Below are 27041 nucleotides of genomic sequence, written 5' to 3'. Positions count from 1 at the left end.
AAGGTGTCCGGCACAGTTCTGTGCACTTTACGCGGGTTATTGCATTTACACTCTTCTTAAGCCTTCGAGTGTGTGTTGACGAAGGCTTCTCTTCTGCTCTTTCTTCTGCAAACGACCATCAGTCAGTAAAGATGTGTGGGCCCCTAGGAAGTACCAGGTGCTGTGCTCAACAAACAGGCTGTAACAGTAAACACGAGGCCCCACGTCTGTGCTGCGGAGCCCAGGCTGTTGGGAACACACCCAGACAGAGTGGGAGCCGTGCGTCCAGGGACAAGGAGGAAACCCGGGGTACCTGGCAAAATGCTTCATGTTGTAAAAATGGCACACGATTAACTTCGGGTGAAAAAAAGTAACTGGAAAATCTGTCATCCATCCAATCACTGCACAAGCAGCTGCTCACCATCGAGGGGTCGGGCCGTGCCGGGAGGGTCTCGGGACACGCAGAGGAACGTAGCACACGCGGAGCACACCATGCACACGGGCAGCTCGGGGCAGCGGCCACAGCAGCCTCGACGCCAGCCTGCTCCCGCTAAGGCGCCCCTCTTACCCCCCGACCCCCCGCAATGCTGCAGTTCAGATCTCCCGAGAACCTTCCCCGGGCCAGCAGCTGATCTTCACTCCGTTCCCTCCCACAGGACGCAGAGAGGATGCCCCTTTCAAAGGTTAAACGGAAGCATCTCAGAAGCAATCAATGCTCCAGGGTATCAGTCGCTATGATAACTGAGACTGGAGGCGGTCGAGACGCCTCTGTCTTCTGGGCAGGCTGCTTCCTGCTCTGGGAACGGCTTCTTCTTTCTAACTGTACCAGTGCTTTCCCGACTCACTCGAGAATCCAACCTGAACTCTTGGCTACACAAGAATTGTGCAGAAATTTAAATGGGAATCAGAGCAGTATCTTCTGTTACCTAATAAGGAAAATGCTAATTAAAAGCCCCACCCTTGGGCTTCCCTGGTGGCGCAGTGGTTGAGAGTGAGTCTGCCTGCCGATGCAGGGGACACGGGTTCATGCCCCGGTCCGGGAAGAGCCCACGTGCCACAGAGCGACTGGGCCCCTGGGCCATGGCCACTGAGCCTGCGCGTCCGGAGCCTGTGCTCTGCAACGGGAGAGGCCACAACAGTGAGAGGCCCACGTACCACAAAAAAAAAAAAAAAAAAAGCCCCACCCAACCCCCAACTTCCCCCGCTCCCCGCCAAAGATTAAACATACAACACTGTTATAAATAAGCAAAAGTGTTTAGGGTTAAAAGTGTAATTTTATTTAGATGTTACTTGTACATAATCTATAGTAAGATATACAAACAGATAAAAATTGTTTACTAGGAGGTTTTTTTTTTATACCACTTTAAATTCAATGTACAACAGCATTGGTAATACTGCAAGATGACAGACTCTGGTTTAGAAAACAAAAATTACTTGCTACTGTCGCTGACACATTCCCATGAGTGTTCAATGGATGAAAATGTATCATGGATTTCAGCTGCAAATTATTACAAAACTTTCACAACCTAGCCACTTGGTGCTCAGAAAAGATTTCGATATTCTAAAAATTTACTGAAATGAAAATGCTAATTCTCCAACAGTATACTTCTACTGAAGAAAACCAAAAGTGACCAAATCTTATGGTTTGGGGCCAAGAACAGAAAATCAACCACATCATGGGTGGTTCTGAGGAATCTTCTCATCCCTCTGCCTGATCTATGACGTGAGGAAAAGCTTGTAAGAAATTAAACTAAATACACGCCGGGGGAAACGGGACAATTTAAAATAACCTTACCACATACAACTACTTTAAAATGTAAAATCCATGGATATGAAGGATGCATTTACATGTTTTTCTCCATCTGTTTTGTAAATACTTTTTGCAAATGAGAACGGACAATTCAAAATAGTCACTTTTTCCTTTTCATGTACTATCGTATTAGAAAAAGTCTGGATTTCATTTTTAGAATAAATCAAATGCGCTGAGAAAAATACTGCAAAAAATAATCTACACTGGATTTCAGTCCTCTCCCCTTCTGTTAAAGGCTACGTAACACATCAGGGCGAAAGCTTTTTCACTAGTCAGAATATCAAGTTGAAAATAACTTGCTAATTAAACTACAGGAAGACAACCAATACTTAACAGGCTCATGAATATTTACGGATAAAGTGCCACTAATTTTATCGTGATGAGATATAAACAGAAGAAATCCTGACACGGATAGTAGCTTTACGCATTCTCTCCATCCTGAGGACAGAAGGGCCGTAAGAAAAACCAAGGAAGCATTACAAATACAAGTTCTAGAATGACACAGGTGACTCCTTATCCAAAGTAAAGCTAAAGACGAAATATTATAAGAAGGACAAAATACGATCAAAAGTGGTAAAAGTCCCGAGGAAAATGCCAACACAGTTGGCCTCCACACTGGGGAAAAAAAGGAGAGAAATTAAAGAGAGAAACTGAAAAGTTCATTAACAGCTACTACTTACAGGCAATAAACGTATGGTGACGAGCTCCAAGACACAGAAACTCAATCAAGAACCACGTGCCCAGACAGCTGGCTTTAGCTGAAAAGACTCAGATAACCTGGCCCGGGCACTGGGAAAGGTAATACAGACCTGAGGCTTTTCAGAGTTCCAACCTAGGTGACTAAAAGCCCGTCAGGCTGGCCTTACAGGACGACCACGACCTTCCACAGGCCACAAGTGTCCCTCGGGGACACAGACGTGATGGGGGGGGCCGGTGACGTCCTGAGGAGAACTCATTAACAAAAGCCGGCAGTCAGGGTCCTGCTGACATTCTACCATCCACCCAAACACCTCTGTCTCAGCTACAGATTCCTGGGCCACAACTGAGTCACTAGGACCCACAGTCCGTTTGACACACGGTACAGACGAAAGAACTGCTCAGTGGGTAAAGTGTCTCGTACATCTGTGAAGTTATATCTGAGATCAAAGCCTGGGATGTTTATTCCTTCCAAACAAGCAGTTACCCTTCACCCAGCATTACAGAATGTAAGCTCTCATTTATGAGTTTCCCAGGGGTTTGCCTTGGGCAGGAAAATCTGCCTGGGCTCGCGTGTCACCACGTGGGAGGGGACAAGGAAGGGACATGACCTGCTCCAGCGAAGGGGCGACTCTCCTCTGAGGTACCTGGTCCAGCCTCGTGTGCTGACAACCGTGTGGGAAAGGGACCGATGTGCTTCTAGGACAGAGCGAAGGCCCTACTCGTGCTGGGTCCCTAACTGGCCATCGCGCCAGGAAAGGTGAAAAGCTGCCCCAGTCTCCTTTCACCTAAACTGAAGCTGTCAGGATTCAGACCAGGTGGGGCGAGGTGCCGCCCGGCCCCTCCTCTGCAGCACCGAGGCCTCCACGTGGCCTCACTTGGCACATGGCTCCGGAAGAGAGGTTGTGCAGGGCTCTGCACCCGGGGCCACCCGGGGCCGGGCAGCCTGGCACCCGAGCTGCAAGGACCGCCAAGGGCTCTGCATGCCATCGCAGACGGCAGTGGCCCTGAAGGAAGAAGGGCTGATCTCCACTTTCATTACGGCTGCGCTGCTGAAACCTCTTACAAAACTCCTCAACAAGCACCGGCTCCACGGATGCCCACAGGGGATCCTGCCTGCAAAGGGCCAAGTTCCCATTTCACAAGAGGGAGCAAAGGAAGCGCAATTCTTCAACAGAGCGTTCCCACGCACAGAGGCTACCAGGCCGAGAGACTGAAAACAGAAACATCTAACTCTCCTACTTGTCAAATCTTTCTCTCTAGAACCAACTTCTTCTGAAACACATTTAAAAAAAAAAAAAAGTGGAAACAATATCTCTTACGGATGGGAAGACATCAGTCTGACGCACAGTCATTAATCTTGCAAAGACCAGACATCAGGCAGCTTCACAAATGCACAGCGAGTCTGCAGGATTCTAATGATCAAGGGGAGTGAACCCAGACTGCACTAAGTACTCTCGTGGCCAGGAGGGAGGAAGCAGAAGGCTGTTTTCGGGACAATGCAATAGTTACAGCTTATTTCCTCGTGTGCAGCACGGTTTGCTATGTTTCGTGGCACTTAAGTATTCCACAGTAAATACTGAAAAACCCAGAATTTTTGCATGTGCAAGAGCAATCTCACGTTATCGATACAAAAGTCGCTAAGCTACGGGATTATAATACCACTATGTGGGCGCCGGGGCCACAGAGATCGTCAGCACACTCCCCAGCCCGGGGCCCTGGGCGCCAGCCTCAGTCGGACCAGTCGTTCTCGTCCAGCTCCGAGTCATCGTCCGAGTCGCTGTACTCGACGGCGATGCGGCGGGACAGGATGGTGGCCACGTCGTTGCCCACGGGCTCGCGCTTGGCTTCCTGCTCCTGCAGTTCTTGCACCTTCTTCAGCTGAATTCCTGGATACACGGGACACGGCTTAGAACGACACCCCTTGGCTTACCGCTCCAATCACACAGAACGGACAGGGAAGTCTACCCGACTGCTGTTCTCCCCACTGACACTCTCAGAAAAAGCTTGAGAAATCTGAGGGGAGAAGCTTGGGAAACAGAGTTTCATGAGCAAGAAAAAAGGAATGTGCGAAGTCATAAGGTTCTTTACAGCGGTGCGTTGAAATGTAAGAAAGTCAGTTACAATTTCAGCGCACACGAGCACCGTGAAAGAAAACTCCAGGACGGCACAGCCTGACCCGGCAGCCACCGGGCACGAGAGGCTGTTTCAAGGTAGATTTACGGTGGCCGGTGGCCCCCATAGTGGACCGTGTTCCTGGACAGCCTGGGACCCAAAGGCTTGGGAAACAGAGCCAAGCTTCTGGCTAAGCGGGCGAGGTAATTGAGAAAGCTCAACTTCAACAATTACCGTTGAAAATGGGTATGAGATCGCAATCACCTTACTCTCTTACTTTTGTAAGTAACAAAATGGGATATCTAACAATGTGCTGTGTTATTTCCTTAACCTTTTCTTTCAGAGTAATTTCAGACCTATAAACTAGCCGTAAGACTAGTAGAAAAACGTTCCCATATAACCTACTCAGATTCCCCAACTGGTAACATCTGACCAAATTTATCCTCTTTCGCTCTCATTTACACACACACACATACTTTTTTTCTGGACCATTTGAGAGTTAAGTGGCATATAATGTCCCTTTGCCCCTAAAATACTTCATGTGTCTTTCCTAAAAAAAAAATTGATCAAAATCAGACTAGCAGCAGAGATACAATAGTACCATCTATTCTACGAATTTTATTTAAATTCTGCAAATAGACCTAATATAACAAACGAAAAAAGTTTTCCACCAGGTTTGGGATCCGCCATGGGATCTCACCTGTTACATTACTCGCCACGTTTCATTAACCTCCCTTAGTCTCTGTGTTCTACGACCTTCACGTTTCTGTAGGACGTCCCTCGATGTGGACCCCTCAGAGGTTTCCTCTGACACATCCAGGTTACGGATCCCTCTCATTGGACAAGGCTCACAGGTGTCAAAAAGCAAAACACTGTCCTACCAGGCCCGCAAACGCGTGATCAGTGAGGTATTCTGACTCTGGGACTTTCTTCTTGACAAAATCATCGTGCGTCAGTAACGTCAATGCATACAAGAGCTCCCCGCCCTGATCTGACCAGAGACGCTCCACTTCTTAAGGTTTTGTGCTCTGGGGTTTGGTGTAGGACCTTCACCTGACAAGGGTTTTGCTACTTAAATAAATGTTGAAAATCTACTGGCTTAGCACATCAAACTAAAAATATGAAAAGGCTAAGTAAGTTACATCCTAGGTTTCTAAAAAAACTAAATCACTGACATGAGCTCATTTTCTTTCATTTATACTTTGGCCCTTAGAGTAGAACGCAGAGAAAAAAGATCCAATTAACTAATGATCATTTTTATTATCCGTTTCTGCTCAAGTAAAGCTTTCCCGAATTCAGTGCTTTATCACTGAGCTTACTTTGCACTGAAAAAAAAATGTATCCACTATCAAGAAAAAAGAAAACCAAACAAGGCTCCTTCAACCCTCTTCTACCGGCCCTCTGGGGCAGAGGGGGTCCCTGGAAGCAGACGAGGCTGCAGCCGCCGGGACAGGGGGCAGCGTCCCGGGACGCGCACTCACCCATCCGAATGGCAGCGAGGAGGTCGCTCCGGGCGTCGCTCACGGGCGGCTGCGCAGCCTCCGGCCTCTTTGCCTCGGCTCCCGGCGGGCCGTGCATCGGGGAGGGGGAGAGCGAAGAGCCGGCACCTGGAGGGCCCGGCGGCGGCGGCGGGGGGCCCGGGGGGGGCGGGGCCGTGACCACCAGCCCACCGGAGGGAGGGTGGGTAGGACCCGCATAGGAGGGGCCGGCGGACGCTGGGAAGGGGGGCTGCGTGGGCATCTGGAGGGGGCTGACGAAGGCAGTCTGTGCGGAAGGGATCATGGGCGGGGGCGGCGGCGGCGGGGGTCCTGAGGGGTTGTAATACTCCATGATCTGTGCCGGGAGCATCCTGGCGGAGACACGAAACAAGAATCACCAAAGAGCAACCCAGGGTCCCAACCTCGGAGGTTCCCGCACGCCTCGGAGAGGGGCCTCCCCGGACAAGACGCACACTGGCAGCTGAATTTACAATACTGCAGGACGCGAACATCCACGCTTTGGACCACAGGACCACACCAATCCCTAGGTCGGAATTCAAGAGCATCTACTGACGTGCACCAGAAAGTTAACCACTGAAAACGTAACTTTCTGTGGAACACTGGAACAGCTGACTGCAGAGGTAAGAAGGCAGCACACATGCATCCTCTGCACGAGGCATCTCAGAAGTGGGGGCTTGAAAACCCATCTTACAAGGGTTCTGTGGCCAATCAGATTGGACACTTCTGTATTTTATATCGCGTCTCCACGGAAATTCCCCAAGCCCATGACGCCCATCAGAACATCCAAAGCTTTGAAAACCCCTCCAGCCGAGAAATCTGCTGAGTTCCATTTAGCCAAGAGCTTTCCAAACCAGCTGGACCGCAAACCCTCTCTGCCTGATGCTTGGGAGGAGCCACAGAACACACGCTGGGGATCCTGACTTAAAGAGAACCAACCACGGGAGAAAACCTCGGGGAGCTGAGGGACCTACATCCAGAACGTGACCCACGCTGCTCTGGAGTGAAGAAAAACAGTCGATGGGAACACATTTTCAACTTCCCTGGGCGCTGACTCGGAGGGGCTAACTCTTTAAAGGCTGAGGGGGTGCGAAAACCACAGCCTATCAAAACACAGGCGGGGGCTTCAACGAACAAACGCTGAACAGGAGGGTCTTTGTTTAGGTGGTGTTCGAATTTCTCCCAAACGACAGAAAACAAGAGGACCTGGTGGCAGAAGAGTATTTGGGTACCAAGAGGTCCGGGTGACATGTACACGTGTAGCAAGCGCTGCACTGTACAGCCTTCTCCTTTGAGATACGCGTTCTCTGCGGTTCGCCCGGCATATCAGAGAAACACTGGAGCAGCTGGGACAGGCTCACAAAACCGGCAGCTCATCCTTTGTCAATGCCTTGGCTCAGTCATTCAGACATAAAGGGAACGTGTGTTTGCGAATACAGACACCAACCTGAGGTTTATCTGTAATAAAAAGGGGCAGCAGCATGACACTGCATTTTTTCACACAGGATTTCTCACGACTGACAGTATCCGTATCCGGTCATTCTGGGCTGCATCCTGGCCTCCACAGTGTGATTATTCAGTGAAAACTCTTCCACCACGCACAGCAAGACCCCAGTGCAATGGCAAGGCACGGTCAGAGCCCGGGAGTGGGGAATTACCCGTAGTCGGCGGGAGCCAGGGGCGCGGGGGCCTGCGACGCCTCTGCGGCCTGCGGCGGGGGCGGAGGCGGCTTCTGGGGCCGGTTCAGGGCCAGGTGCCTGGCCGAGGCCGACGGGGGCCGGAACTCGTGCTCGGGGGCCTGGGCTGCCGGCCCGCGTGGCGGTGCGTCACCGGCTCCGTGGGAAGGCGTCCCGGGCTGCGGGTGCAGAGAATGGTTGGGGGTGGCAGGATACGAGTAATCCGTGACGTCCGACGCGTGGGACCTGACGGCCAGAACCAGGGGTGGGAGAAAACGACGTAAGTGAAAAAGATTCCCCCTCCCAGGCATCAGCATGTATTTGAATAATAACATGGCCAAGGCACAGAAATCACACGCTTTTTCCCTTTCCCATCAGCTAGGTCTAGGCCCACAAGCGACAATGTAATCACGACTTTGGCAGCAAGCGCCAGGGTTACGCGGATTCAGAGCCGCAGCTTTGAAGTGAGCGCATCAGACGGACACAGACGGGCAAGCGGCAGGCAGCAGAGCCCCCTTCCTCAACATCGCAGCCGACTCTCTTCTAAGAGAGGCTGCAAGACACACTGTGCTTAACTTGAAAATGGCATCGGAGACCTAAGATTTTAGTGCAACGAAACTGACAGCACATGATGAGACCTTATCAAATGGCAGACGAACCGGATACATATTAACAGTAAGAACAGAAAAAGAAATCAAGGATGCGATACGGTGAGTCGCGGTTTTCTTAAACAGAAGAAACATATTTAGCCAAAAAGGAGAGGAGTGCGGTGCCACGCGCAGAGGCCCTCTTGCTGTCTCTGAACGCACGGGTGGGAGGGAAACTCTGAAAGGAATGCGCGTCTCGTTTTAGTCAGCAGGGTTCAGGAGGATGCTGGTACCCGGCCGCTGGGGGAGGGGAGGGCTCGGCAACGTCACACGGTGTTAGTCACCCGGGTTACGGGACGCGTGGTCAGTACAGGGGGCACATCCTCTCGAGACGCCGAAGCAGGGGGCTGCTGAGGCTGCGATCCAAGAACAAGCGGAGCGACAAACCCTCTGGGCGTCCTGTCGTCTCCCGAGCTCCCTGCCTGCTGCAGTTTCCTGGCGTCACTCATAAACTCAATGCCCATCTTCCTTCTCTCCCACTCTTCTCTTCTCGTTCTTACTTTTCTCACACTTACTTGCTGGTTTCTGTTAGGATTCAGCTTGTGTCTCTCCCTCTGAAGGAAAGAGGCAAACACACATCGGGTCTTTGGAATTCAGACAGTAGCGTCCCTGGAGCGTCACACCACACAGAAAAGTTCTTTAAATGGCAAAAGATCGCTGGCTTTTTTCTTTTTCCTTCCCTAAGTGCAATATAATAATAACCTGTAACTCACTTTCTTCTCCCCTAAGTGCCCTATGAACTCTAGCTTACAGTGCGCGTGTGCCTGCCTTCTGAACTGTGGCAACCGCTCGCTGGTCAGAGAGTTAAAAATATTTTCAACGGGGGAAGACTCTGACCTGTATTTAGATTTATCTTATTTTAAAAACGTAAATACCTAAAACTCTGGAGTCCTTGACGATGGGTGCCTGGCTCTGTCGGGGGGGCTGCGTCATAGACTGGGCGTAACTTTCTAAGGGAAATGGACTCGTCTACAAAACACGGACTGCTCCTGAGGGGATGAGAAGCCAGGAACTGGGAATATCCTGGCACAATTTGGAAAGCTGTCCTGTAGAGCAGCTTGGTGATAAAGGGCCGAAAGGAGGCAATACAAACGGCATAATCGGACGGAGGAAAGGAATGGGCGGTGAAGGTCCGACATCAAGAATTACAGCAGGAGAGCGGGAAGGACAGGGCTCTGACGAAGGGTGGGTGGGAGACGGGACCGGTCACTCGAGGGGTCACTGTCCAAGTACAGGGGACACCGGTGGGCTGGAGGAGAGGTGAGGAGGGGGGTGACCTCTGAGAGACAAGGACCCCTACAGGAAGGCAGAAATCAGCCACAGAAGACACGGCACTAGTGTGGGCACGAGCGGGTGGTCCTGAAGCTGCATGAGCGTCAGGAATGATCTGTTACAGGAAAGAGAACTTGGAGGAGTGAAGACAAGATGGCAACAGGAGGAAGTAGGTGTAAGCAGTGGAGACCCAGTGGGAGAATCAAACGAATCCCGCAGGGTTCTGTGGGTGGGAGGGTGGGCAGAGTCGGGCGTCTGCAACACCCAGGACAGGAGGAGGAAAGGGGCGAGGATGGTGGGCAAGGAGGCATCCTGCTTCCGGATCGCTGAGGAGAGCAGTGGACAGGCACTGCATCAAGTCTCATCCTAAACGTACGCTTAGAATCAAACCATCCCTGACCATCTACAAAGAGAGTAAAACTTAACATCAGTTTATGCAATCAGCTTAAAATATGTAAGTTATATGAACAACTTATACACGTACCATGATACCTGATACTCAAATTTCCCTCAGTTATCCTGAATACATCCACTAAAAACCAAGTTTCTAAGTAATACTTAAAACGTGAATACAAGAAGTTAAAAAATCAAAAGATAGAAAACAGAGCAGGATTTCACTTTTGTAAAAAAAAAAATTTTGCATTTACAGAAAAAAGACCAAAGAAAGAAATACACTAAAATGCAAAAAAAGTGGTTTGTTTGGATAACAGGATTATGAATACTTTAATTTTTTCTATAATTTGCAAATATGGAAAGTTTATCTTATTTCATAATAAGAAAAATAGTGATATGCTGTAGTCAAATAAAAATTTCCAAAATAATTTAAGGGAAATCATCCATCAATTGTACACCCAGTATGGCACAATCTAATCTCAGATTCTAGAATAAATATCAATTATTCAACTGAGGGATTAAAAAAAGTCACTTTCCATCTACCTACTGAAATGAAAGGGAATATATGGAGAATTGCAAAGTATATGTTTTGCATGAGTCAACGGTCACAACTAAGTTAGCTGGAAAAAAACAAAACCCAAATGGCTCTCCTGGGACCGATCAAGTTCAAGCACTTCTCCCACCCAAAGAACTATGGGCACAAGTGTGTCATCATTCTTACTTTCCACAGAAATAAACTGACATAAAGATTAAAACTTGAGGCCAAGGCTCAGTTAAAGCTCCAGTAATTCTCTAATAGCTAACCGTTGGCAGCTTGTACAGAAAAATGACCTAGACCTGCCTCACAGGCAATGACTGACAGCCCTTGTGGGGTAGGAGTATTTATAGGGCTGTAACCACCAAACATCAAAAGTATCTTCCATCTGTCAGTCTGTGCTAAACGCTCAGGTTAATAAAGACAAACATAAAAGAAACCAAAAACCCAGATCTAACGCAAGGTCCAGGTTGTTGCTGTTTGTGAAACATCCTTGAATCATGTAAGAATTCTCTATTCACATTTTTAAACACTGACGGAAGACTCCAACTTTACAGAAGCAGAAATAGGAAGTTAACCGTAAGTTACAATTGACTGGTCAGCTCTTCTCCTTCAGTGAAGCCCTTTTGGGATACATGCTGCTTACCGACCACATCTTTCACATCTGCAAGAGAGATTTTTACTTAATTGCTAACAAATTTTTAAAATAAACTTCCACAGAATTCTCCTCCTGCAATTAGAATACATAAGATTAGCGAACTGAAGGAAAAAAATCTTTGTTCATCACTTTTAGAAAAGGTTATCAAAAAGAACAACAGTTATTCCTTGATCACATCAGCTACCACCTACCAATCGGTTCAGATACCAAGTGAAAGGAAAGGCAACATTCTAAGCAAAAGAGGCGGAGAGAAAATTAAATGATTATTAAAAGGGTCAGTCATAGGCAGGTACTATGCCCAAATTCAGAATCAATGTTAAAACAGTGCATCTAGGTTAATGGAATGCTCGAGTTAAGCCAGAGAGACAGAAAATCACACAAAGTAACCCAACGTCACAGAAAACTGCTGTAAACTACTATTTCGAAGTCAAAGCATATATACCGTTCATTTTTAAGGAAAGTTTGGAAACACACTGTGGGCCAGAGAAGCACAATGCTACCGTGCATTTCCATTTACAGGGAAGCCAAGGCCGGCTTTGCACACACACATGCACACGAACACGCACACGCACACACACCTAGTGTCTGGGGACAGGGATCCCTCGGAAGATGCTCCGTGGTGTACGCTCTGCGACAACCTGGTGTCGGGTCTAAGCTCTTTGTCATACGCCATCATATTCCATTCCTGGCGCCTGTTTCTGGCTTTTCTAACCTTTTTCACCTCCCGGGTTGTGCCATCTATGCGCTTTTGCTCCTGACGTCCGGGAAGGAAGGCAAGCGTGCCGAGACAGAGGGAAGGAAAAGAGCGGGTTAGTGCAGCGGCCCCGGCAGCCACGAGCCTGGCGTGCAGGCAAGGCAGGCCCGTTTCCATCACTCCCGGGTCAAGAACGTTCTAACATGCTTACCCAACTCAGACCCGACCAAAATAACACATACCTAACGAGTTAACGTCGACACATCAGAGTTACCGTGCTGCAACTTCAAGAGTCGCTTACCAGCATTTTGGATCAAGAATTCCCACTTCACTAGGATTTAGCTCGTTTTCAATGTACGACACCTTTTAGATCCCTATTACACACATGAAATACCTGCCCGCACCAGACAGAGAAATCGTTTCCCACCCCTACACCATTCTGACTTGTTAACGTGCAATCATCTTTCAAAACACAATTTTAAATGCTCCATTTCAGTTTGAAAAGGTTATTGCAGAATATTTAAGCAAACCCTGCAACTAGCTTAACAAAAAAAACAAGATAAGAACTTACCTTCCCTCCCGTACAAAGAATCATTCCTGCTCCAGCCCTACTTTGCCAGCAAAAATGTCTTCGATAAATAACTTGGGTCCTACGCAGGTGCTTCTTTAAAGGTGAGGACAGTTACTTCTACGTGTGTTTACGTCCCTCCTGCTTCCCCCGTGAGATCTGCTGACCTTTAGGGAGGTGACCTATGCGCCTTTATGTCCTACGCTCCCCTCACGGCACCTCCACGCGCGGCTCTACAGAGGGTCCACGCTCAGTAAACGCGGACTGAATGATCACGTCCAGGTGAGCGATGGTGCTCACTACGTCCCAGCACCTGCCAGGCCCGGACGGTACAAACGGCAAACAAAAGAAGACAAGGATCTGCCCTCATGGAGCTTGAGGTCCAGCGGGGAAGCCCACAGAGTCACACAGGTAAATGAGCAATTATGAAATGTGCAACAACACGACTGTATTACACAGAGAACGCTGTCCAGTCTGGAAGTCAGGGAGGGTGCCCGAGAGGCTGGGACGAGCTCTGCAGGGTGAGGAGGCCTGAGTCCTGCAGAGGAGGGGGGCAGACGCACACAAGAGGCCATGGGACAGCATCTCGCCAGGAGAAGCGACAGAAGGCGAGTGTGAATTCGGGCGAACGGTGGGTAAGACCTTGAAGGCTGCATAGAAATGTTGTTCTTTATCCCAAGAGCAACGGGAAACCATGAAGACTGAGAGGGGAGGGGCTGGCACGTGAGAGCAGCCCCTGTGCTGGGGACAGAGTCCACGGGGAGAGGCAGGGATGCCGGGCAGAAAGCTGCTCAGGTGTCCAGAAGGAGAGGAGGCCCATGGGAGAGGAGGGGAGCCATTAGCCCACGTACCCAGGAGGCTCAAGTGATGTGCTGGCAGACGACGTGAACGTGAAATTCACAGAACACATGCCAAGTGTTAATAAAGACACAGAAAGATGTGCAATTTGTATTTGATTTTTTTGGGGGTGGGGAAGCTCATCAAAAAATAATAATAGTTCATCAGCAGATGAATGGATAAAGAAGATGTGGTACATATATACAATGGAATACTACTCGGTCACAAAAAAGAACGAAATAATGCCATTTGCAGCAACATGGATGGACTTGGAGGGCATTTTGCTCAGTGAAATAAGTCGGACAGAGAAAGACAAGTACTGTATGATACACTTATATGTGGAATCTAAAAACTACAACAAACTAATGAATATAACAAAAAAGAAGCAGACTCACAGATACAGAGAACAAACTAGTGGCTACCAGTGGGGGGGGGCACGTAGGGATGGGGGAGGGGGAGGTGCAAACTAGTGGGTGTAGGGCAGGCTCGAGGATGTATGTACAACATGGGGAATAGAGCCAATATTTTGTAGTAACTGTAACTGTAAATGGAAAGTAACCTTTAAAAACTGTATAAAATTTTTTTTTAAATTTTTAAATAAATGAAGATAATGCCAAATAATAATAATAATCTTCAGGACCGGAGGAGGCCTGTTAGGAGTATAAGCTGGTTCAGTCCTTAAAGGGTCAGGAGCAATAGGATGGGATCTTTCAAATTTTCACGTTCACATTGCACTTCTGGGAATTTACTCTGACGAAATATGTGCACATGAGTACAGGTACCCCCTGCAGTGCTGTCACAGCAACAATTCAGCAGCAACCTAAATATTCATTAATTCGGTAATGGGTAAATGGTTTATGAAGCCTCCGAACTTTGGAACATGACACAACTATTAAAAAGCATGAAGTCCACCTTTATTACGTCACTGTATGTATATGTCTGTGTGTGTGTGTATACAGGTCAATTCTAGGAATAAAAAATACTCTGTGACGTGTGTACACATGTATTTATGAACGCCCTACAAGGCCGAAAAGTATGCACATGTGTTACCAGAGGGTGGTTATGCCTGGGCAAGGGAGAAACTCACCCCCAAATTTTCTAAACAAATGTGTTTTACTTCAGGGTAGGTGGGGCATTTTACAACTGGCATGTATTGTGTGAACACTTTTAAAACCAAAAGAGAGAACAAAGAAGGGAGACCTCAATGGACTCCAATATACATCTCACTCAAGCGTCACTGTACTACACTAATTGATAACTATCACCCTTACTTTTAAGAGATGTATGCTGACATATTCAGGGATAAGTGTTGTATCTGCCACTTTCTTTACAATGGTTTAGCCTCCAATCTACCCATCAACACGCACCCGACACACACACACACACACACACACACGCACACACACACAAGCACACACACACCCCAACTATAATAAAATGCTAACCATGAGGCATCTGCATCTCAACTACGCTGCCTAGGTTAAAATCCTGAGGCTACTGCAGGCTGTTTCCTGCCCCAGGATGATCCTAGCTGCTCCTATCAATACCTGAAAGCCCCTCGGTCTGCCCAGCACGCCTCCGGCATCCCCTCTCACGTACATGCACGCACAGTCGCACACACACTCACTCTGCGGAGCTAACTTCTGCTCTCAGTCCTTGCACCTCAGCGAGCAACACCGGGGGGCCTTCCTCAACTCACCACCTCACCTTCTGCACTGTCACCCCACCTGCTGCTGCCACCTCCCCCAAGGCTTCTCCTTCCCAGCACTGTAACTACAGCCTTACAACGACATAACTATTTGCATAACTTAAAAAAAATGTTCTTAGACCATCAAACCAAGGAAATTTAATGTTCAGAAACAATGGATGTCTTATCCCCAAATTTTCTAAACTAATTCTTCCTTCAGATAGAATTGTCTGTTCCAAAGTGAAAGTGACTTTTGGGCTTCTAAAATCCTGGGAAATTAAGGATATCTTGCCTCATTTTCTGTTCCTATAGAAAGCAGATTTGTATTAAAATTTTCAAATTTCTTTCCCTCTCTGAGTTCCAAAGGACAGCATGATTATCTAATGTTTGTTTCCCCCGCTATATTTTCATCTCCATGAGGGGGATAATCCTTTCTTTTTCATCACAGCATTTACAAGCCATTCAAAAAAGAACCGTTATATAAATGAATGAATAAGAAATTCTCATCAGAATTTTACGTCTTTGAGGAATATGGAATGAGACAAAACTGCCAAGGAAATGACAAATAACTTTGAAGACACAGTAACCACACAGAGTAGATTAAGACTAAAGAACAGTGGCAAAAAAGTTAAATATTTTTGTCAAAAGTATCACTGATGCTTCTAGGAAATCCTGGGAGGCCACTTTAAAAGCAGGAGATTTTTAAAGGAGAGTCCTCTTAAAAGTACTTGGGGGTTTGCCCTGTTACCATCAAAGAGTTCGGGGATTCAGACCAACAGGCCTTTAAATCTCTGTTCCTTTTCCTTTGGAGAGATTAGTGTCTTCTTTTTCTTCACCTGAACACTTTGCAGCTTCTTTGCTTGGCTATTTCTCCACGTGAATACCCAGCAACTCTTCGAAGATTTCCCATTAAATCTCCCCAACCCATCAGCACGAGAAGTGCACACAGATAACCAAGTCTGTGGAACTCTCTCCCAGAATTCGTGGTAACCTCTCACACTTGCAGTCTGCAACCTATTTCCATGTTCCCTTTCCTAAATCCTGTTTTCAAATCTCAAGTTCTCTTCCATCTCGAACTGTCACTCCTACTGGGCCAATACACCTACTAGATGTCTCAGAACCTTCAGGCAGCCAGCCCACAACATGCTAAGCTCTTAATTCACACACCCTAATAGTTGTCAAACAAAGCAGGTGGTCATTTTTTAAAACACAGCTCACATATAAAAGGCTTGGCAAATATCTGCCTTTGGAGAGTTAACTCTGATTTTCAATGGTTTAAGTCTAATTTCTGGGCCCCAAAGGGATAATTTTCAAAACGGAAGTTCCTTAATCTGAGAGTGGGTTTGTCCTCCCAAGAGCGTTTGCAGTACAGATGTCTCTCAACCTTCCAACTTGCAATTCTCCTGCCTACGACCACCCCACCAAAGGGAATCTCATTTTTAGTAAATACTACCCTCCTCCAAGTGTGCAGATCACACACGCTTTTCAATCCAATATGAACCTCTCACCACGGTCTTAATTACAGTTAGGTGACAACCCAACAATTAATAATGTTAAAAAGACCAAAGCAGAAAATTCTAACTGATATGGAATGTTGACTACTTTACGAAATTTGAAGAGCAAGAGAAAAGTTATAAACCACAGTTACGAACAAAACTGTATTTATTAAAGCAAGTATTAGAGAACAAATCAACAGTATTTATTGAAAATAGTATTACTGTGTTAGACTGAATGGTATCTTCATGTGACAAATGCAACCTCTAAAACAACTTCACGAAATTCAACATCTCAACCGTTTAAAGAATTTACTGATTTTAAACTTCTAATTTCTAAGGGAGAATCCCATTTATACGCACGTTTCCCATACTAGAATTATTTACCTTTTGACGTCTTTTCTCTTTCCTTTTGTCTTCTGTGTCCTGTAGCATTTTTTCTTTCCAGAGGTCAAAGAAATAGGAAGGATCAGTATAGAACTTCAGCCCGTCCTTTTTATCATCTCTATAAACCAATGTATTACAAGTCGGGGGGGAGAAAAGGTCGTTAGAGAGTTTCATACAGGGTAAACATTAATGTTAATTCTAAATCATGAGATGGTAACATCTACGTGAGGAATTTGAACTGTCCTTATACACTGTTAAGTCTCCCAATTTTCCTTATTTGGAAAAATGTGTGAACATGCAAGAACAGCACTTTTTTTCTAGAATAATGAAGTAAAAACTACTCTTGCAAATTTAGATTTCGGTACAGCAAAGTGCTGCCCGAATCACAATGTGGCTCGTAAACAGCAACATTTAGTCCCACAGTTATTCCAAGGTATGTTCTGTTTATTCCAATGGGGGCCACACACACAGATGGATGGATTCTCAGTATATATATACATTCACTTCTACTCTGGAGCGACAATGTTATTAGGATAAAAATTAGCAAGTACTCTGTGCTTTTCTCTTAATCAGGTTTGCCCAATGTCTACAATTCAATTAGGAAAGGAGCAAAAGGTTCATGGTGTATAAATGTAACTAGGATAAAAAATGATGACCTAGATATTTTTTTAAATGGAAGTAACCGACAAAGAAAATTCACTTGTAGCCATTTCATTGTCAAGAACTGCTGCAATTACTATATTCTAAAAAATACTTCAAGTCTTTTTTAAAAAAATTTATTTATTTATTTTGAGCTGCATTGGGTCTTCGTTGCTGTGCACGGGCTTCTCACTGCGGTAGCTTCTCTTTGTTGCAGAGCACCGGCTCTAGGCACACGGGCTTCAGTAGTTGTGGCTCACGGACTCAGTTGCTCCACGGCATGTGCAATCTTCCCGGACCAGGGCTCGAACCCGTGTCCCCTGCATTGGCAGGTGGATTCTTAACCACTGTGCCACCAGGGAAGCCCCAAGTCTTTATATAAGTTATTCATTTATCATAAAGCCAATAAGAATGCAGCCAATATGAATCCACAGTTGTAATATAAATCAATAGACAGCAAAGCTCAAAATAATCATGATAAGGAGGGAACACTCTATTTATTCTACTAATGCTTTAAAAAGTATCTGGCCTGTATATTACCTTCAAGAGAAGGCAAAACATTTACATTTAAAATTAGCATGTCAGGGACTCCCCTGGTGGCGCAGTGGTTGGGAATCCGCCTGCCAATGCAGGGGACACAGGTTCGATCCCTGGTCTGGGAGGATTCCACATGCCGTGGAGCACCTGAGCCCATGTGCCACAACTACTGAGCCTGCGCTCTAGAGCCCGTGAGTCACAACTACTGAGCCCGTGTGCTGCAACTACTGAAGCCCGTGTGCCTAGAGCCCGTGCTCCGCAACAAGAGAAGCCACCGCAATGAGAAGCCCGCGCACCGCAGCGAAGAGCAGCCCCTGCTCGCCACAACGAAGACCCAATGCAGCCCAAAATAAATTTATTTTTAAAAATTAGCATTTCAATTAGTCATTTAAGGCATACAGAGAAAGAAAAAAAAAAATCAGAGAAATGAGTATAGAAAAGAGTTTGTAGCCACACAGTCAAAGAAAGTGACATGAATTACTCAAGGAAACATGGTCTTGAAGTTCCTGCTATGCCGTGTTCTGTAAGCTTCTCAGCATCAAATAAAGAGACCCAGGCTTTCATGAGGGTCATCTGGTAGCTCTGTCTTAAAGTCGCTAACAAATCAGCACAATTCACTCTGTACTTTAAACTTTAATTACTTAAAATCCTTTCTTTTCCAAATTTCCTAAGTGAGAAGCAACCTGCACTATTGAGATTTTATTAATAACATTATTGTGAAAAATATAAATTATTTCCCTAAGATACTAGGCCTTCAATATAGGTGAAGACAGAAAAACTGAGCAGGAACTTGCTGCAATTTTAAGACGTATAAAATGCACCTTCTTTTTTTCAAAAATGGAGCTAATACTTAATGGAATAAATATGTTTAATAACTTAAGCAAATGTTAACCTTGACATCAGAATATAAGCAGAAATGTCCTATGTTTATCGCAACTAAACATTCGATTTTTCAGTCACATTGTACATCTCATATTTAAGACTGCATTGTGACTGTGTCATATTTAAGTCCAAATGCAAAAGTTTATGTGTTTTCTTACCCCAAACATTTCTGTATTAATAAAAAGTAGATTTGAGCTGGCACTACTATTCTTAAATACTATTAAAAAGTCGAAGACATTTTTCTTTTCCATAAAACTGAGTAAACACACAATAATATAATATATAAAGGTCGATTCATTTTTTATGCAATTAAACATTTTAAATCACCACAAATATTTAATCATGATCTTGAATAATCAAACACAAGTGGTTCATTGAATTTTCTGGGTTTCTTTTTTCCTTTAGAACAAAGTATTTACTGAGGTTTCTTAGGAAAATTTTACTACGTTCTCATGGCTCTGGGCTAATAAGTAAAACTGAAATTGTCCCAGAAAAATGTCTATTGAACAAAAGCAAAGTCACAAGTTAAAACGTTAGGCTTACAGTACCACTATTCATCTACATCTTTAAGTGAGTGCGCTAAAACCTCCAGAAAAGTGTGCTTGTTTCATATAAAAATGTGGTACCCTGGTCCTCTCCCATCACGGTTTCCATGGAATCTCTATTACATTTTTTGGAGAGTCTTTCTGTCCATGCTGAAAGACAGGGATGCAGTCTGAATTACTGCTTTACTAGCAGAGCCGCAACAAAGCACAGCTCCAAACGTCTCCTTTTGGACCCTGCGAAAGGATAGTTAATTCAGACCCAAAAAACCTCTGGGCACTCCCTGAGAAGGGCCACTGGGCCCAGGAGGACAATAATGGACGTGAAGGACACAGTGATTTCAAGAAGGCCTCTGCAGGGGTACTACCCAGCAGAGCTAATCCTGGGGGACCGTGGGGACCCCACCACCAGCCTGACTGAGCTCATCAGAAGCTGCACCAGTGAGCTCGACAGTGGGGTGAAAAGACAGGGAAGTACAGGGAAGTACATGAAATGGGAAAGAACACACGGATGTGGCCGGCGGGAGGGGAGGAGTTCTAAAGGGCATTTTTAGTTAGTTTCTTAATATTCATTTTTTGCGCATTTTCTATTCTTTTTCCTGGAAGTTTGGTCCTAATAATGTGTCCTACCACTTCACACAGAAGGTTAACTTCTTGACTATATATTCACTCTTAGAAACCTCTAATGCTGTAGAACATGTTTCTCTGAATTCAGTAACAAACGTCTGCAGGGCTGAAATGCTGAGACAGGTGTTTTGCTGCATTCGAAGTGAATTATGCAGTTCCTTTAAACTTGATTTTGCATGCGAGGAACAACACAATCACACAGGGTTATTACATAACGTGCCCACTTCTGCTCTAGATATCTGCGTTTAAAAGCTAACATGAGCGCTCCCACTTCTCTTGGTAAACTTATTTATATTTTGAAAGACTCAGACTTTAGCAATTCTGTAAATAACTAATTTCACTGTGGCTAACACCGCAATTACCATTCTCAAAGTCTGAAAAGATATTTTCACCGCACTGCTCGCCTCTCTCAACTTACTTACGCTGAAAAGGCTCTGGGGATACACAAGGCCGTACCTGTATGGCGTAAGGATATTCAGAGGAGGCGGTTTATCACTCTGGTTGTAAATGTCAGCAACAGGATTGGGAATGCTGTTCTTTGAAACCACCTGCTGGTCTTGGACTGTGGAACTTTTGAAAGCTTTTTTCATGTTGATATCCTGTAATGACACTATTTAGAGAAAAGTCCAAGTCGGGTTATATGGAAATATTTTAGAAACAAGTATAATTTGACTCACAATCATAAACATCTCCTAGAATAGCCAAATAATGTCTTTTATTGTTCACTTAAAACCATGCTTAAACAGTACATGCCTTCCCTCCCTCTGATAAACAGTTATCTCTGTAAGTCGCGCCTTTCCTTCTTCTGTAGCGATATAATGATTTCATTGAACCTGATATTAGAGCGTCATTCTTTACTCAAATAGCATTTCTCAGAAACCACACAGGAGTAGAGTTATGAGTATAACAGGAATGTAAACACAATGTATCTTAGGGGGGAAAATCACTCAAACAGTTAATACCAGTTTAATTACAATACATGTGGGAAATACTTCTGCAAAAAACACACAAATGTAAAAACTGCATTAAATTTTTCTGACACTAACATTAAAGAGAGAGGGCAAAGCTTTACAACCTACCTGTAGTCCTAGAAACTAAGCAGCATGATACAAATCTGCACTAAGGAATGAGAACCAGGCTAATTATCCTCATTTCTTGAGTTTGTACAACATGTTACATCTCAGGTTTCAACTCATCTGACCTCCACACAGACTTTTTGAGGTGGGTAAACTGTTGCATTAACCCACTGGACCAACGAAGCTGACGGTCAGGGGTGTTCAATGACCTTTCCAAGGTCACCCTGCAGAACAGTGGCAGGCCCAAGGAGAGCACAGAGTTCCTAACTCAGCCACGGGATTTTTCTACAGTTACATCCATGGCAAGGAAAGTAATAAGGTAAAATCTTGACTGGCAAGAAATGTTAAGGATATGAGATATGCTGTAGAATCTCATGAGATTTAACCTACAGACTAACCTTCTCCAGTGTAAGGTTTATCACAGGCGTTACAACTGCAAGAACCAACAAAAAACTGAAGACAAATATTTTTTAAAAAAACACTTGTGATACCATTTGAAAAGTGAATGATTAATTTAAAATGTTAAAAATTTCTTATCTGAATAGACCAAGCAGCTATTCAGATTTTTATTTTTTAAAATAAGAGACAAATTTTAAAATCAGATTAAAAAGAGCACAGCCTCAGCTTGTTACTTACTGTTCGAAGAGTCAGTAAGAAATGCTCGTAACAGGTATTAAATATCAATGTTCTACATTTCTGTTAAATTTTTAGTTTGCTAATTTAATTTTGACCTTTGAAAAAGATCTGAACATGAGAAAACATGTTTTTCTTAAATGATGAGGGATGAATTCCATAAATAACTATATTAAAAAAAAGAAAACCTTCTTATTACTACTACTATTAAAGGCCTAGTAGAAAAATCAGATGCTAGGATTGTTTTAATGCAACAAGAGAAATTGTAGGTACCCTTATATAAAGGTAAAAATAACTTTTCAAAGTAAATATAAAATGGCATATCTTGATTTTGGGGGACAGATTTTTTCCAGTCTAATTTCAGTCTTCTGTTCAAAAGAGACAGCAAGTGGAAAAATTTTAAAAGGAATTGTTGAATATTCATTTTGTTGAAACTACCCCTATTTCAGGGTATGACCACCAATTAACTACACAGCGCCTGTCAACACTAACTTTGTTTTAAAACCCTGAAGCCTAGAGGCCTTCAGTAAATGTTATTTCTGGGCAGTTAACCCAGCAGGATCAGCGGCATGACTTAGAAGCCTCGGCCCTAAGGAGAGCAGCAGGTGATAGCTCACCCTCCCCCTTAGTTGGACAGAGTCTGTGATTTTTAGGTAAGAAATTATCTTTACTACCAGTAACTACCAATGACGTCCATGAGGACTTCTAATACTGAATGCATTCAAAGAGTCCTTTAAAACAAATACTACATGTGTAGTTTATTTAAAAAGAGAGTGTGGGGCTTCCCTGGTGGCACAGTGGTTGAGAGTCTGCCTGCCGATGCAGGGGACGCAGGTTCGTGCCCCGGTCCGGGAAGATCCCACATGCCGCGGAGCGGCTGGGCCCGTGGGCCATGGCCGCTGAGCCTGCGCATCCGGAGCCTGTGCTCCGCAGCGGGAGAGGCCACAACAGTGAGAGGCCTGCGTACCAACCAAAAAAAAAAAAGAGAGTGTGGCACACAAGGCTGACAAGATAGGACTCTCTTAATTACTAATTAACCCCATTGTTGTGGGTTTTCCCCCTCATCGTTCTTCTAGAAAAAGACAAGATGAAATAACAGCATATGACCCCAAGGAAGAAGCAGGAATTACCCTGTGATTAACCACTCCTGTCCCGTCCGCATCATTTCCAGCTCACAGCTCTCAGGCAGTTACCTACCCTCTTCCACTGTTGAGTCCAGCTGGGTGACTTTGACAGCAAGGCGATCGATTCTGTCTTGAAGAGAATTTGCTCGGATGTAGAAGTTGTTGGCCTCATTAAACAACTCACCAAATATGTCTTCAGCATGTTTGCCTGGAGAAGGAACGCATGGGAAAGGCCACCTGGTCAGAAACCACATTCTCACCCAAGCCAAACTCCAATCTCAACACGTGGGGTTTTGCGCAAATGATCACAAAAATAAAGTATCACAGTCAAAGGCCTGTAGAATTTTTCAAAATTTATTAGGCATGTTCACACATATCTGAGACTGACCCAAAGTTGTAGAATTTTTAAATGCCCCAAAATGGTATAGAATTTTTACTTGATTGTTCCATGAGCTATCCCACCAGTTGCTTTCCATTAAACTTCTTTAGAAAAAACTACTCTCTCATTTTGCAGGCTGCATGTATAAACATCTCAGGACCTACGGTTTCCCTTTACTTCCCAAGGTAATTCAGTAAATCATGTTGTTTTCTAAACTTAGGATTTTACCTCATTCACAATTGGAAATGTTAGACATCTCATATGGCGCCGACAACTTTCCAATAGCATTAACTTCTTCTAATTCATATTTCAAAATCTAGGTATACAGTGCTGACTCTGGCCCTCCCTAAAAGTCGACATGTTGAATTCTGAGTTAAATTGTTCTCTGTGGATCACCTCTTCATGCTTGTGAGTGCTAGACATACTTCCCAATTTTTCTTAAAGTGTAATTAATAACATTTCTGAAAGTTTAACAAGCAAGATAGGAATCAGTATCTTACGATGAATTTCCAAATCCGAACGCTATTCCTTTATTCTCTCAACAAGCATTTAATAACTACCTACTTGAGTGTACAAGGCATGCCTGCATCCTCTCTCCCCGGACAGAGATACCACTATTTTTTTTTTAACTAGATTTCATTTTTTAGACAGTTTTAGGTTCACTGAAAAACTGGGCAGAAAGCAGAGAGTTCCCATGTAACACCTGCCCCCCACACACATAGCCTCCCCTGCTATCAGCACCCTGCACCAGATGGCACGTGTGTTATAACTGATGAACACACGCTGACATGCCATTATCACCCCAAGTCCACGGTCTACATTAGGCTTCACTCTTGGTGTAGGACATTCTATGGACTTTGACATGTATATACAATGACGGGGATCCACCACTGTAGTTATCATACAGAGTAGCTTCACTGCCCTAAAAATCCTTTGTGCTGCAGCTGTTTACCCCACCCCATCTTGGCAACCACTGATCTTGCTTTTACTGTCTCCATAGTTTCGCCTTTTCCAGAATGTCATAGGATTGAAGTCATATAGTAGAGAGCCTTTTCAGACTGGCTTCTATCACCTAGTGATATGCACTTAAGGTCCCTCCGTGCCTTTTCATGGCCTGATAACTCATTTCTTGTTGTCACTGGATAACATCCCATTGTCTAAATGTAACACAGTTTTATTTACCCGTTCACCTACTGAAGGACATCCTGGCTGCTTCCAGTGTTTGGTGATTATGAATAAGTATTTGGGTGCAGCTTTCCGTGTGGATCTAAGTTTTCGACTCACTTGGGTAAATACCAAGGAGCATGACTACTAGATTCTACGGTACGAGTATGTTTAGGTCTTTAAGAAACAGCTAAACAGTCTTTCGAAGCGGCTGCACTCCCACCGGCAATGAACAAGAGTTCCTGTTGCTCCACGCCCTTGCCAGCACTTGGTGGTGTCAGTGTTTTGCATTTTTGCCATTCTAATCGGTGTGTAGTGGTGTCTCGTTTTAATTTGCACTTCCCCGATGACATATGATGTGGAGCATCTTTTCATGTGCCTGTTTGCCATCTGTACACTGTCTCTGGTGAGGGGTCCGTTCAATAAAAAGCCTGCACACAAATTACATATGTTTTAAATACTGCAACTAGACGTGGCACCAGAGTTAACGTCTGTTTGCTGCCTTGTCAACTCTTTCCTGAGCAGACTTGTGCATCTAATTACCTCATAAACATCTCCACATGGATGTCCTGTAAGACTCTCAACGCCAGCACAAGTTCTCATAGGAACTCGTGTCCACCTTAACTCAAACGTGCACCCCCACGTGGAAAGGCACGGACCACCCCGAAAGAAGCCCAAGCGAGAACACAGTCCTCCGGGACAGCTCCCTCCCTCCACGGCCACTGACACCAAACCTCGGCCCCTTACGCCCCCAGCCCCTCGGCTCTGGCCCTCCTTGTTTCTCGCCCGAATTACATCAACAGCTTTGTTTTTCTGCCTCCAGACTGACCTTCCGCCCTCAAATCCCTGCGGCACGCTGCTACTGCGCCGACCCTGCACGGCTCCCAGCAGCCTAACGCCACCCCTGAGGCTCTCAGCAGGACACGGGGGGCCCTGTGCACCTCCGCGCTGCCCCTTTTCTGGGCTCCAGAAGAACGCACTGGCGAAACCTGCCCCACTTGCTCACAGACCCTGTTAGTCCCTCCTCAGGTTCGAACCCGTGCACTGTCACCTCGCTCAGAAGACACTGAAGGTGTCTGAATAAGTACACACCCGTACTTATTCATCCCGTTTCCTGCCTGGCTCCTGCCACTAGGACATACGATCCGGAGAGGAGGTCTCTCCTCGGTCTGTGCGCTGCTGTTTCAGTCGCCAAGGTCTAGGGCGTGCCTGGCTCATCACAGGTGCTCAAAAAGAGTTTTGAATAAACGAATAAAAATGCATACACTTAAAATCAATCCTTCCAGATGCAGACTGGGGTCTGTGAGATCAGAGGCCCCTCTCTGTGTTCGCAAATACAGTAAGTCTGTTACATACGAACCTTCAAGTTGTGAAATTTCAAAGACCCGAACATGCGTTCCCAGGTCCAGTCGTGTAAGTTAGTTCACGTGTCTGGCGTACATGGTCACGTGCGTGCGTCCTCTACATGTGGTTGTGCTTTTGTGTACTTTACTGTGCAGCACTGTATAGAGTACAGCAGTACAGTCCCTTCATTTCAAGCCCAGGATGTCCAGAAGCAAGTGTAGAAGCAGCAATGATGTGGCTGGTACTACTGTACTTTTCAAGGTGCTGTACTGTAAGATTAAAAATGTTTCATTGTTTGTGTTTGTTTTTTATGTATTATTTGTGTGAAAAGTATTATAAACCTATTACAGTACAGCACTATATAGCCAACTGTGTTAGCTGGGTACCCAGGTTTTGTTGGCCTTATGAACAAATTGGACTTACGAACGCACTCTCAGAACAGGACTTGTTCACGTGTCAGGGACTTACTGTACCCAAAGGACGCCTCAGTCACAGGACGCATCACATGCCCCTATTCTTGTCTTTATTGACGAAGTTCTTTAAGGGTGTGAGCCATGCCTTATCTGCATTGCTTCTCTGCACTGTCTGTGCTGAGCCTGTGCTCAGTATCTCTTGAATAAAAACACATAACCTGTACCAGTGTTTTCTTGTTAACAAGGACACAGCCAACAAAGGCTCCCTGCTCATGTAAGTTTGGGAAATGCTGGACTAGAAGGATTAAACGTGTATCTACGCCTCAGGGCATCTTAAAATCTTTAACACGCTCGTGTGTGTTAGGATTCTGCAGAAGCCCCTAGCACACCCTGTTTTCAAACTGACTGGGCCTGGAAACACCAGTAACACCTTTCAGAAATACTGTTTTCTGAAGCCCATTTGGGAAAATGCCTGCCCGTTCACCGGGATGACCTGTAGACAGAGCACCGTGTTCCGAATGCTTTAGATCCAGGTCTAGGAGTTGTTTATTTGGAATGCCAGACATAGTCAAAATGGAACCAACTGATTTTTGTTTTTCTACTTGCCCATTCATGGTTAGAAAAAAAAAAAATTCCAGTGCAACTCCAGAAGAACCCTTTTCCCTTCAACTCTGCAGAAATCTAACTAACAGGGACAGCATATACCAGCAAGAACACAGGCATGTACAGCACGACCTC

The 27041-nt window shown here is 45.3% G+C and overlaps 1 protein-coding gene across 1 annotated transcript in view; it reads right to left on the bottom strand.

Annotated features, from left to right (window-relative positions):
- Nucleotides 1-1241: 1241 nt before the first annotated feature.
- WASF3 (WASP family member 3) overlaps nucleotides 1242-27041 on the bottom strand; it is an 89768-nt gene continuing 63968 nt past the window's right edge. Inside the window, exons 4-10 of the mRNA XM_079902848.1 lie at nucleotides 23077-23211; nucleotides 20627-20780; nucleotides 16944-17061; nucleotides 11856-12031; nucleotides 7755-8018; nucleotides 6082-6449; nucleotides 1242-4374 (exon numbers count right to left, since the gene is read on the bottom strand). Coding sequence (XP_079758974.1) covers nucleotides 4217-4374; nucleotides 6082-6449; nucleotides 7755-8018; nucleotides 11856-12031; nucleotides 16944-17061; nucleotides 20627-20780; nucleotides 23077-23211 — 1373 coding nt within the window. The 3' untranslated portion in view covers nucleotides 1242-4216. The remainder of the gene's footprint in view (nucleotides 4375-6081; nucleotides 6450-7754; nucleotides 8019-11855; nucleotides 12032-16943; nucleotides 17062-20626; nucleotides 20781-23076; nucleotides 23212-27041) is intronic.

Source organism: Stenella coeruleoalba, assembly GCF_951394435.1.
Source record: "Stenella coeruleoalba genome assembly, chromosome: 18".
Classification (NCBI taxonomy): Eukaryota; Metazoa; Chordata; class Mammalia; order Artiodactyla; family Delphinidae; genus Stenella; species Stenella coeruleoalba.
Note: the sequence above shows the minus strand (reverse complement) of the source record. Positions and strands in the feature narration are given on the sequence as shown.